At 41.6% G+C, this 12,674-nt stretch overlaps 1 protein-coding gene across 9 annotated transcripts in view; it reads right to left on the reverse strand.

Annotated features, from left to right (window-relative positions):
• The window catches only part of LOC110529510 (ephrin type-A receptor 7), a 76,219-nt gene that overhangs the window by 11,059 nt on the left and 52,486 nt on the right, over nucleotides 1-12,674 (reverse strand). For 2 of the 9 annotated variants that reach the window (XM_036984909.1, XM_036984906.1), the window contains exons 6-10: nucleotides 6,948-7,072; nucleotides 5,684-5,852; nucleotides 4,915-5,026; nucleotides 3,979-4,034; nucleotides 194-307 (exon numbers count right to left, since the gene is read on the reverse strand). In XM_036984909.1, the coding sequence (XP_036840804.1) occupies nucleotides 194-307; nucleotides 3,979-4,034; nucleotides 4,915-5,026; nucleotides 5,684-5,852; nucleotides 6,948-7,072 (576 nt within the window). The other 7 variants (XM_036984908.1, XM_036984905.1, XM_036984907.1 and 4 more) reach the window with 5 other exon arrangements.

The following is a 12,674-nucleotide window of genomic DNA, read 5'->3' on the forward strand; positions in this document are numbered from 1 at the left end:
GCTGCTTTGCTATTGTCTTGCCTTTTACAAAGTAGCAGGGCCACACATTAATTGCAATGAACTTTTCCCCACTATCAATATACGGTGAGGATAAACCGTGTCCCCATTCAAGGTGTAAATATGTGGTTGTCATTATGATGTATGAGTATACGTGACTAAACAGAGAGAGCTGGGAGACACCAGCCAGACTCACCTGCTCCAATAACTCGCTCAATCTTAATGCAGGACGCGTCCAGCTCCTTGGCAAATTGATGGACAGCCCTGTTCGGGTCTTCGTAGGTTTCAGGGTCAATGTATGTTTTGGTGCCTGGAAATTTAACTGTAGAAAGGTAAGGGGATTACTGTTACGATTAAATATGCATACAGAGCACCAGGCTGGCCGGGAGCTTGACAGGCACACCATTACCAAGGGCATCCATTCAGAAGGACTTGCTAAACAGCCAGCTGATGGAAAGCATCCATGTCAAAAGGTCTTTCTACAAACACCCTAAACCAGACATTTATTATTTTATGTTACTCCTTTTTTATTTTCCTCCAATAGAAATGAAAACGTTATATTTTCTTCCTAACCTCCTCACAAAGGAGCGACAAGGATTTCAGCAGCCTAGAATGGGATTTGCTGCGAAAGTTGTCTGCTATACTGAGCAGGGTTTTGAGTTAGCTAAGTCTCTCAAGCTCTGCCAGTGAATTTAAAAGTCTGGTAAGGCAATCCCTCCTATACTGTAATACGAGTCATAGAAGACAGTTATTTTCTTATGGTCTGTGACTTGATAACCTTCTGGATTTTGCTACCCAGATAATGGTGACTTTAGTTCTATCACAACTAGTACAATATTACGATTATAACACAATGATACTGGAAAGGTTCATACATATTCATGCGCACATAGAGATGTATGATCTTAATTTGATCACTCACAATTTGCTGAGAAACAGAAATGTGTATTCAAATTTTAAAAAGGATTCTAAAGTTTGTAATTTCAACTTTAAAATGTCAGACTTGACGCCCTAACGAAAAATGTGGATTATAAATAATTCCATTAATTATAATCCACATAATAATAGATAATTTCTGTTGCTGAAGGATTATTTTCCTGCTGTAGCAAACTGGCTCAAATTAAGATCCTACATCTGTAGAGTAAAAAAAAGCCACTGCCTGAGAAGAAGCAGTGTAGTTCTTCCCATGTATATAACACCACACTAATAAATTACAGGGTTATAGTACATGACTGTGTTCCACTGACCTAATTTGTTCATATCAAATTATACCTAATTATAACATAACCTGCCAACTTCAATACCACAAGCTATTTAATGAGATGCACATAGTGGAAGAGTAACACACAGCGAAAACACAGTACAGACAGAAACAAGGAAAACAGACACACCAAACACCATCATTAAATGACTAATCAGCTCCAGGCTCAATAATGACAAACATAAATGTTATAATATCCTCTGCATACATCTTGGAAAGCCATGTTGGCCTATCCAGTAACATAAACACGAACACATTGTGTTCCAGCGAGGAGCTCCAGCGATGGCAGCTGATATTTCCCTCCAATCCATCCTATAATTGCTTTGTCCATCCAAGCTGTCACTGGATCTGATAGGGAGACATCTTACCACGACTTCCGGGCACTAGACAGAGGACAAATTGGGCCTACATGTTGAATTCACGCACTATCTGGCTTCTGTCACCCTGCCAGTCCCTCTATTAGGCCCAACAACACACAGCGGAGAGCTCTTGTTTGCGTTTCCATCTCCCAGTGTTTTTAGCTGAAGGACCTGTGCCTTCCTGCAGCTTGATCTGTCAGGTACTTATCAGCCGAGGATTGCGAAAAGCCAACACAGCCCTCTTTCTACCACTGTGGCCATGTGACACATTGAACCTTTGTTTCACAATCAGCAGTTTGCCTACAGCAACAGATCATTTGGGCTTCGCTTGGGAAGATGTCTGTGGCTGCATCTCTAGGGGCATCGTTAGGATGGGGTGGTGTGTGTCCGTGTGTGTGTATTGGTTAAAGGAGCCTAGAAGAGGAACCTTGGGATAGAGTAAATATGTGTGTACATCTCTACATCTCTACTCCGAGTACCACCAGGAGGTCGACAGCATCCTCCTATCCTACCAAAGTGGCTGAAAAGTTGGGCCTTTACATTTTTTATGAAGAATTTTCTCTTTCAGCTCTGCCCTGGATCACTGTCTCTGACAACTCTCATATTCATGTGTTTGCAGTTTGGAGCCTCTTGTCCTCCTCTCAATAGATGTATCTATCAAATACCAACCAGAAGCTAGAGTTGAAGTCGGAAGTTTACATGCACTTAGGTTGGAGTCATTAAAACTTGTTTTTCAACCACTATAACAAACTATAGTTTTGGCAAGTCGGTTAGGACATCTACTTTTTCCAACAATTGTTAACAGACAGATTATTTCACTTATAATTCACTGTATCACAATTCCAGTGGGTCAGAAGTTTACATACACTAAGTTGGCTGTGCCTTTAAACAGCTTGTAAAATTCCAGAAAATTATGTCATGGATTTAGAAGCTTGAGTCAATTGGAGGTGTATTTCAAGGCCTACCTTCAAACTCAGTGCCTCTTTGCTTGACATAATGGAAAGATCTAAAGAAATCAGCCAAGACCTCAGAAAAAAACTTTGTAGACCTCCACATGTCTGGTTCTTCCTTGGGAGCAATTTCCAAACACCTGAAGGTACCACATTCATCTGTACAAACAATAGTACGCAGGTATAAACACCATGGGACCACAAAGCCGCTATACCACTCAGGAAGGAGACGTGTTCTGTTTCCTAGAGATGAAAGTACTTTGGTGTGAAAAGTGCAAATCAATCCCAGAACAACAGCAAAGGACCTTGTGAAGATGCTGGAGGAAACAGGTACAAAAGTATCTATATCCACAGTAAACGAGTCCTATATCGACATAACCTGAAAGGCCGCTCAGCAAGGAAGAAGCTCCAAAACCGCCATTAAAAAGCCAGACTACGGTTTGCAACTGCACATGGGGACAAAGATCGTACTTTTTGGAGAAATGTCCTCTGGTCTGATGAAAGAAAAATAGAACTGTTTGGCCGTAATGACCATCATTATGTTTGGAGGAAAAAGGGGTAGGCTTGCAAGCCGAAGAACACCATCCCAACTGTGAAGCACGGGGGTGGTAGCATCATGTTGTAGGGGTGCTTTGCTGCAGGAGGGACTGGTGAACTTCACAAAATAGATGGCATCATGAGGAATGGAAAATGATATGGATATATTAAAGCAACATCTCAAGACATCAGAAAGTTAAAGCTTGGTCACAAATGGGTCTTCCAAATGGACAACCCCAAGAATACTTCCAAAATTGTGGCAAAATGGCTTAAGGACAACAAAGTCAAAGTATTGGAGTGGCCATCACAAAGCCCTGACCTCAATCCCATAGAGAATGTGTGGGCAGAACTGAAAAAGTGTGTGCGAGCAAGGAGGCCTACAAACCTGACTCAGTTACACTACCTCTGTCAGGAGGAATGAGCCAAAATTCACCCAACTTATTGTGGGAAGGCTACCTGAAACGTTTGACTCAAGTTAAACAATTTAAAGGCAATGCTACCAAATACTTATTGAGTGTATGTAAACTTCTGACCCACTGGGAATGTGATTAAAGAAATAAAAGCTGAAATAAATCATTCTCTCTACTATTATTCTGACATTTCACATTCTGAAACTAAAGTGCTGATCCTAAATGACCTAAAACAGGGAATTTTTACTAGGATTAAATGTCAGTAATTGTGAAAAACTGAGTTTAAATGTACTTGGCTAAGGTGTATGTACATTTTGTTGAAGTCAGAAGTTTACATACACCTTAGGCAATTACTTTTAAACTCAGTTGGGGGAATGTTGTTGGACCCACTTCCTGTGAGGCGACATGCTGTAAGTGAGATGTTTCAATGTGTGTGTGAGCTGATGAGGAAAGAAGGGACTCACATTGAAAATACAGCTCCTCGTCTCCTTCCTGGTCTGCCTTGCTGTAGCCACAGTGCCTGACAGGGAGAGAGGTGGAGGAACACACAATCAATTGATCGGGCCGAGGCAGAAGACTGTTTTACTAGAATCTTAATGCAGCGCCACAATGCTGCAGGTACAGATACAGTTGAGAAGCATGGGAACACTGTTTGGGTGCTGATGTTGAACTAAAGTACCCACCTCTGGTATTCCATATACATACTCTGTAAAAGACTGTTTAGTAGTCCTTGTTATATGTGTAACATTGATGTATTGAATGCATCCTCGGGCCGGTAATTCGTAGTACATGGTTGTTCTATAGCACTGTACAATATGGTTTGCCAACAAACTGAACTGATAATGGAGTGATGATTGACATGCAGGTTAATGTCAAATGGATATAGAAATAACATGTGTATGGCTCTACCCCCATGTAAGGCATGCTGTGATGAAATGCTATCCACATAGAAATGAAGGACCACTGGAGGAGAGCAGGGTGGTGACTGACACACAGGAGGGTTGATCTGGGAGGAGACGGCTACAGGCAGTGTCATGAGTGTATTACTGTTTAACGCCAATGATGTAACACACGTGCAGGCACACACGCGCACACACTCACACACGCACACACACGCACAAAGAGGAGACAAAAGCTTTAATTTTAGAGTACTTTTGTCTCTATAATGGATCCATTACAAAAAATAAACATGCAAAAAACCGAGTCAGTTGTTCTTCACAGTGTGAGGACTGGAAAATGATGCATCACAATCCATTAGCACAGCATGCCATAGACGATGGGTGCCTGTGGTGTGTGGTGGACTGACTCCACGGCTATGGAGGCCTGTGAGTGACAGAAAGGCTAACTGACAAGCAGAGACTCACAGCAGTGGAGAGTCAATGGGGCCCGCGAGAGCGTACCTTCTCCCAATGATGAAGCCAAACACCATGAAGACCAGGATGATGGTCCCCGCCACGGCCACCACCGCGATGATGATGACGGGGTTCTGCTCGCTGGAGACAATGGTGGATGCTTGGAGAGGGACACACATGTAAGCACACACACACACACACACACAAACAAACACACACAGACAAAGGGCACACAGTGTGAACATTCAGCACATCAGGCATTGAAATCTGCAGGACATAATAGAACCAATGAGTAGCGAGCAGGGAGACTGATAACCCCCTTCTCACCCTTTACCACAGAGACACGGAAGGCTAGTTCTATTTCTGGGCCCTCTGCATGCACGGCTCCACTGTTTCAGAAAGTGGGCTTAACGGTCCCAGATGGTAATGCTGGTGCCCTTCATTTGAAACAATGACACATTCAGTTTGGATTGTCTCCCGTTCAGAGCCTATTATGCTGTTAGACTGTTTGCATTGACAAACCACCAATTGCTCAAAAGAATGGTGCTAAGGCACTTTATACTGTCAGTGCACATGGTGTATGACTGGGAGAATTCATGCATTTTAAATCAAGTCACTTCAGTTGCTATATAAACACCAGTGAGAGAGGAAGAGTAATGATTTCTGAGCCCTGGCACTTTAGTTGGGACCTACTGCTCCTTGTGGACGATACTCAACCATATTTCTAAATGGGATAAATGGAGCTATGAGATCAGTGGCATTTTGATGAAGGTCTACACACTAATCATCTCTGCCTGTGCATGTGTTCTGCTGGTACCTGAGGCCTCCTCCTTGGTAGTGATCTCCAGGCGGGGTCCGTAGGTGCCGTAGCCGGCCGTGGTGAAGGCTCGGATTTGAAACACGTAGGCTGTGCTGGGCTTCAGATTGTTCACTGTGGCTGACGTGGATCTGGACTTCACTGTGGAGTAGATACGATCCTTCTGGTCCTATAGAGAGGAACAAACAGGATTTGTGTTATAATCATCCTGTCAATTTGCAACCGTAGACAGTAGACACCAGTATGTCTAGATGATGAATGAATTGACTCCATCTGAGACACCAAGATACAGCCAGAATGTGTCTGTAAATGTGTGAATGCCTCAGTTTGTCTGGTGTTTTTATATGATTTCAGAAGATTTATTAATGAACTATTTAACCCTATCTGGTGTTAAATAATGACTCTCTGTGTAGACTCTCTAGCTCAAACCAATAGGAAGAAAAAAAGCTATGATGCCAGGCTCAGAATCCGTTTAGAATTTACAGACTGCGTGTACTGTGTCTTTTGTTGTTGATCTGTAAATGATTTGCTCTGCAAAAAAACCCAAATGGAATGCCAAAGCCTGTTAGGAGTGAAGTCATGCTTGCTTCCAATTTTACAGCTGGGCAGACTATAGCTACAGTACGTGACACAGGAGACTGATTCCTGGCAGCCTGAGAGGCCATGGCCAACAGGGCCTGGAACATCAGGAGTCATGGAATCTAGCCCTTTGATTTGTTGTGTTAAACCCACTCTTCTCAACCTCCTCAACCCCATCGCTACCTTGTTCATCTGCTCAGACTTAGGACACGCGAGAGCTGAGGTTATATTATATATGAGGGGGTGAAGGGGGGAAAGGAGAGAGGGAAGATACAGAAACAGATTGTTAATGATGGCAGAGTAGCATGATAAAGTGTGTGCTGCCTGGTATGTGTGTGTGAGTGGCTGTGAAGAACCAGGGACTGATTAAAATCTTATGAGCGTCTCATTCATTATTGCAATTATGGGACAAAGGATCTCCTCGCAGAATCCAGCCGATCCCACTCGCAACGGCATGCAGATAGAATGTGAAGTGAAGAGTAGGCAAAATGAAACTAAAAAGGAGAGGATAGAGATAGGGAGGGGATGGGGGGTAGGGTTTGGGAGAGCCAAAGTTGTCTGTGTTCAAAGCTGTAACACAATCACACACAGGTACATACACACGGACAGGCAACACACTCAACTCTCTCTCTCTCTCTCTCTCTCTCTCTCTCTCTCTCTCTCTCTCTCTCTCAAACACACTCACTTTTTCATAGTACTTAATCTCATATTCAGTGATGACTCCGTTGGGCTGCTCAGGCTCCTGCCAGGAGAGCTGGACGCTTCGCTGCTGCACTCTCTCCCTGATGACCTCACTGACTTGGGAGGGAGCTGTTGGAACAAGACATGTCAATAAGTGATGGGTGAACCCACTCTGCACACAGTCTTTTTTAAATAAACTTTTTCTCCATGCAATTGGTTGCATGTTTAAATGTGTATTTCTTTCTCAAACTCATCAAACGCACGCACACAAACAAATACACACACACACACACACACACTCTATTCACACGGCTGCTCCTAAATGTTTACACCTCTTAATTACAGTGCATACAGCGTAAGATAGCATTATCCCAGCCAGTGTAAAACTTCAACATGTGGGTTCTCTATACATGTGGTCCTTCATAGCTCAGTTGGTAGAGCATGGCACTTGTAACGCCACAGTAGTGGGTTTGATTCCCAGGACCAACCATATGTAAAATGTATTCATACATGATAGCAAGTCACTTTGGATAAAAGCACCTACTGAATGGCATATATTATTATACTGAATATTACAATGAAGTAAAATAAATTCCAGTGAGATGGAGGTCGAACCGGCAGCACTTATTCTCCCTAATGACAGAGGCATTCAAAAATCCTTTTAGTGAAATGTACCTGTAACCTCGCGACACCTGGTTTATAGCAGAGTAATTATCTGTTGCACTGAGCATAAACTCTGAAAGTCAGTCTCTTTTTCCCCTTCTACAGCACAATTAAAGTGTCTTGTTACTGCACCGGGTGTGAAGAGCTGTGAAGTTAAGCTTGTAATTGTACATTGTAACAGTTCTGAATATTTAAATTCTCCCACATGTTTGAATATCCATTGTTAAGCAAGAAGAAGTAAACATAGGCAGGTTTTTTTGTAGCAAAGATAATAAACTCAAGGTAATGAATTCAAATCTTTGTGCAGTTGGGGCGTGCATTGCTCATTGCTGGTGTGAGCTGGAAGATGGACAGATTGGTGTATGATACTCTTACTTCCACACAGTCATGACTCAAGGCCAGTTAGGTTCTGAATGAAACAATGCTTTTATTTTCTCAGAATCACAAATTATGACACATAAGGTTTAACTCCAGAACTTCCACAGAAAATGGAAAATACTAATTGAACTTGAAGTTATGAATATACAGTAGAGTATATCCTTTCAGCTTTCAGCTTGCCCTCCCGGACCACCTGAAGGCACCACAGACTCGGGGCTTTCTGTTGATATCTGTGCTCCTTGGTGTCCTTGTCCCTGCTAGTGTCAGCTGGGTTCTTAATGTCTAGCTGTCTCCACTTGTTTTCTCTTTATTTATTATTTTATGTACTTTGAGATTATTCTGTATAATGAAAAGCGTTTTATAAATGTAATAAATAAATAAATAATTATTATCCTATATCCTATGAGAATGTCTATGAAATAAGCAGACAAAGGGATTTCGCATAGGAAGGAGGAGGGGGAGCCCTGATTGTGTGGGAAGGAAGGTTGAAGTTGGAGCTCAGAGCGGATAAAGTGCTGATGTCTCTATGTGTCATGATGTTTAGTGACCCAGTGGAAGAGGAGCTCCCGGAGCTGTTGGGCCCCAACAGGGCCTGACCCCAGATTTGTTTTAAGATGATCTCCCCGCTAATGACTGCTGCTGGATTTAAACCTTGTTAGGGCTCATCTGCATTCCTGACAGTAACGCACACGACACCAGAGACCCTGTCACAAACTCCCTGTTTTGATATGTCACATATAATCCTACCAATCCAACCAAAGCAAGGTAACAATATATCTTTTTCACAATGGCCTCGCAGTTACTGGGACGATTAAGTTTCCACAACAAAAGGTTAGGCAGCCTAACTTGGGCCATCTTGGATGCCTGTTCTCTGCACCCTGCCCTGTGACTGGTCCTTTTATAAGTACAGACAACCGCCTTTCTCCTGATCGATGGATGTTCTGGTTTGAGTTTAGAACAGCCTCAAGACACCTCTAGCATGTCTCTCTCTCGGGCCGCCAGTTGAGAAACCCTGCCCTATATAGTGCACTACTTTTGGACACTTAAGGGCCCTGGTCAAAAGTAGTGCACTATGTAGGGAATAGGGTGCCATTTGGGACACATGCTCAGGCAGGCCTCATCATCAGATCCTCCACATTTACCCCCCTCTGGCCCTGAGCCTTCTGCTAGGACTCTTGTCAGTCACCCAGCAGCCCATCCAAACTTCCCTCCTCCACTTCACCCCTCCCTCCCTCCCTCCCTAACTCAACCACAGGTGACACACATCTGCAATGTTTTGTTTTCACTAGGTGCCATCATTAGATCAATGCACACCATTTGCAGATCTGTTCCACAGGAGAGAAAAAAGTGAATTCTCCAATGATCATTTAAAAAAGGAAGGGGTAGCAGTGGCCTTGAAACATCTCAAATGTTTGAGGGGTGAAAATGAGTGAGGGAGCTGGGTTGGTTATTAATACGGACAAGGCATGTTCCTTTAAACGGTTCTATTCCTCCCCTGTGGATTACTCAGGCAGCACCCTGTGACAACCATTAATGACGTACTAAACATTATAGAGACCAGAACCCAGACAGCCACAAGACTTTTAACAAACCCGAGGGGCTTAGTGTACCAGAACATTTATTAATTGTTATGCCCGTCTCAAAGTGACTGTTTGGGGGAAAGCGTTTGTGCAATCACTCAGTCTGCAATGTTAGAGAATGTATTAGTGACCCCCAACACCTCCCCCTGTAAAGCTAACTCATCCGGAAGCCCACTCTCTGTCATGCGCTGCATTTGAATACCTTTATGAATACATTACGCTGGAATATTTTAATATCCGCTTCTCTTTCACTCAGCCGGTTGGTTCTGAGTAAGTCTACAGTGGCGGAAGTAGTGGCAGAGAAAATGTCAGTTCATTATAGAAACTCCTTTCTTTCTGCTCCTCTATAAACTACTCTGCTTTTAATTACCAAACTACTGAAGTCAAGCTTGAGTATCTTACGCCCACATTATTGACTGAGTGTACTCGATGACGTATACTATCTTAAAAGCCATGGTTCCTTAACAGCATTTAAATAGAAAATGAGTGGGAGTTTGCTGCATCTAACAGGCTCTGCACAGTAGACAGGAAATCTAATAACAACAAGGTAATTTCAACACTTTAAACACCTGCAGATAACATACTTTGGGTTAGCCTATGATATAAATATTAGGCTAAGGAAACCGGTGTGAAGTCACACAGACAGGAACCACCTCAGACATGTTTTACACACAGTACGTTGTTTTTGGTCTGTCCTCTAGATTTCAATCTGTCATGACCACAAGCTTGATATTTATGGCCCACTTAAGGATCTCAATTTTAATAGATTGGGAGCCTCTATGAAAACATCAAGATCGGCGACAGTATGGTCCCAGGGTTGACACTAATGAGCTATGACATAATCCCCAATACTTCCCATTTGACATTGTGACTCACGTAGGAGAGGAAAAACTCCCTGGTATTAAATGTTGGCGGCACCCAGGAGAGAGAGGGATGTTGAAGCAGTGGACGAAGGGAAGTAGAGATGGTGTGTGTGTGTGTGTGTGTGTGTGTGTGTGTGTGTGTGTGTGTGTGTGTGTGTGTAAGAGGTGGGTGTACTCCCTCATTGTTATAACTAGTTTTCCAGCTATAGCCTAACTGGCTGGGAGACAGTGTAGTCTTGCCTGGGCTGGAAACAGCAGACTGGGTCTACCAGCTTAGTAGTGAAGGTTCTTCAATCACTCTGGGAGCAGACATGGAAAAGAAGACAGAAGGAGAATTCACCTTTTGTGTTCAGAGCAAGCAGTAGAGGCTCAGTGACTCAGAAAATAAAAACCTCAGACAATGATAGGCCCAGCCTTTGATGAATGTGAGGGGAACTGCTGGGATTGGCTAGTGGGCCTCGATCTGCACTGGTGTGCGTCCTTCATCCGCCCGCTCCACTGCCTGCCGCGACGAGCCACACACGGAAATGTGCTTTCCCAGCCACCACCGCTCACAGCTTTGTCACCTCCGCTTAGAGTTCGGGGAGGGAGATGGTGAGAGCGACCACAGCAGACGTAAATTGTTCAGCCCCGTTAAGTAACGCTTTCATTTTGTAGAAGGATCAAGGCTTCAGCTTTCATGTGGATGACATCGCTGAGTGGAGTCCTTTGTAACAGAGAAATTCCCAAGCTCTGCTCGGCACCTACAGCAGAACCAGGGTTCTCTCCTTTCACTCCCAGCACTTGGCAATCTCCTTCTCTTTTCAAACAAGTCATTAAATATAGATAATAAGCCAAAGCTAGAATGTCTTTATTCATCTGTGAGTTATATTTCATTTGATCATCTCTATATTTACCCTGATTCAAATTCAGTGTGAGTGCTACGTATAAAAGAGTGTCTGTAAAACTACCCTTATAAAAATACCCTTATAAAAATACCCTTATATAATTACCCTTATAAAATACCCTTTTTTTAATACCCTTTTAAAATACCCTTATAAAATACCCTTATATAATTACCCTTATAAAATACCCTTATAAAAATACCCTTATATAATTACCCTTATAAAATACCCTTATAAAAATACCCTTATAAAATACCCTTATAAAATACCCTTATATAATTACCCTTATAAAATACCCTTATTAAAATACCCTTATAAAATACCCTTATAAAATACCCTTATTAAAATACCCTTATAAAATACCCTTATAAAATACCCTTATAAAATACCCTTATATAATTACCCTTATAAAAAGACCCTTATAAAATACCCTTATAAAATACCCTTATAAAATACCCTTATAAAATACCCTTGTAAAATACCCTTATATAAATACCCTTATAAAAATACCCTTGTAAAAATACTCTTAAATAAATATCCTTATATAATTACCCTTATAAAAATACCCTTATAAAATTACGCTTATAAAAATACCCTTATAAAAATACCCTTATATAATTACCCTTATAAAATACCCTTTTAAAATACCCTTTTAAAATACCCTTTTAAAATACCCTTATATAATTACCCTTATAAAATACCCTTATAAAATACCCTTATATAATTACCCTTATAAAAAGACCCTTATAAAAAGACCCTTATAAAATACCCTTATAAAATACCCTTATAAAATACCCTTATATAATTACCCTTATAAAAAGACCCTTATAAAATACCCTTATAAAATACCCTTATAAAATACCCTTGTAAAATACCCTTATATAAATACCCTTATAAAAATACCCTTGTAAAAATACTCTTAAATAAATATCCTTATATAATTACCCTTATAAAAATACCCTTATAAAATTACGCTTATAAAAATACCCTTATATAATTACCCGTATAAAAATACCCTTATATAAATACCCTTATAAAATACCCTTACATAAATACCCTTGTAAAATACCCTTGTGAAAATATCCCTATATAAATACCCTTATCAAATTACCCTTGATGTGGTGTGCTTCAAAATAGAGTTAGCAAGAGACTAGCTAGCTAGTCAGACCACTACCTGTATAATGACAATGCTGGACTAGGGGCACCTTTGCTGGGCATGCAGGGAGGTCAAAGGGGCCTCTGCTTCAAAGTAATTAGCAGAAACTGATTTAGAGGAGGTTGGCTCTTTCATATTACATCAGTATACTGTGGTAACAATGGTATACTGTGTCTACATCTTTAAAACATCGAATAAAAGCTTTCT

Source organism: Oncorhynchus mykiss, chromosome 8, assembly GCF_013265735.2.
Source record: "Oncorhynchus mykiss isolate Arlee chromosome 8, USDA_OmykA_1.1, whole genome shotgun sequence".
Lineage (NCBI taxonomy): Eukaryota > Metazoa > Chordata > Actinopteri > Salmoniformes > Salmonidae > Oncorhynchus > Oncorhynchus mykiss.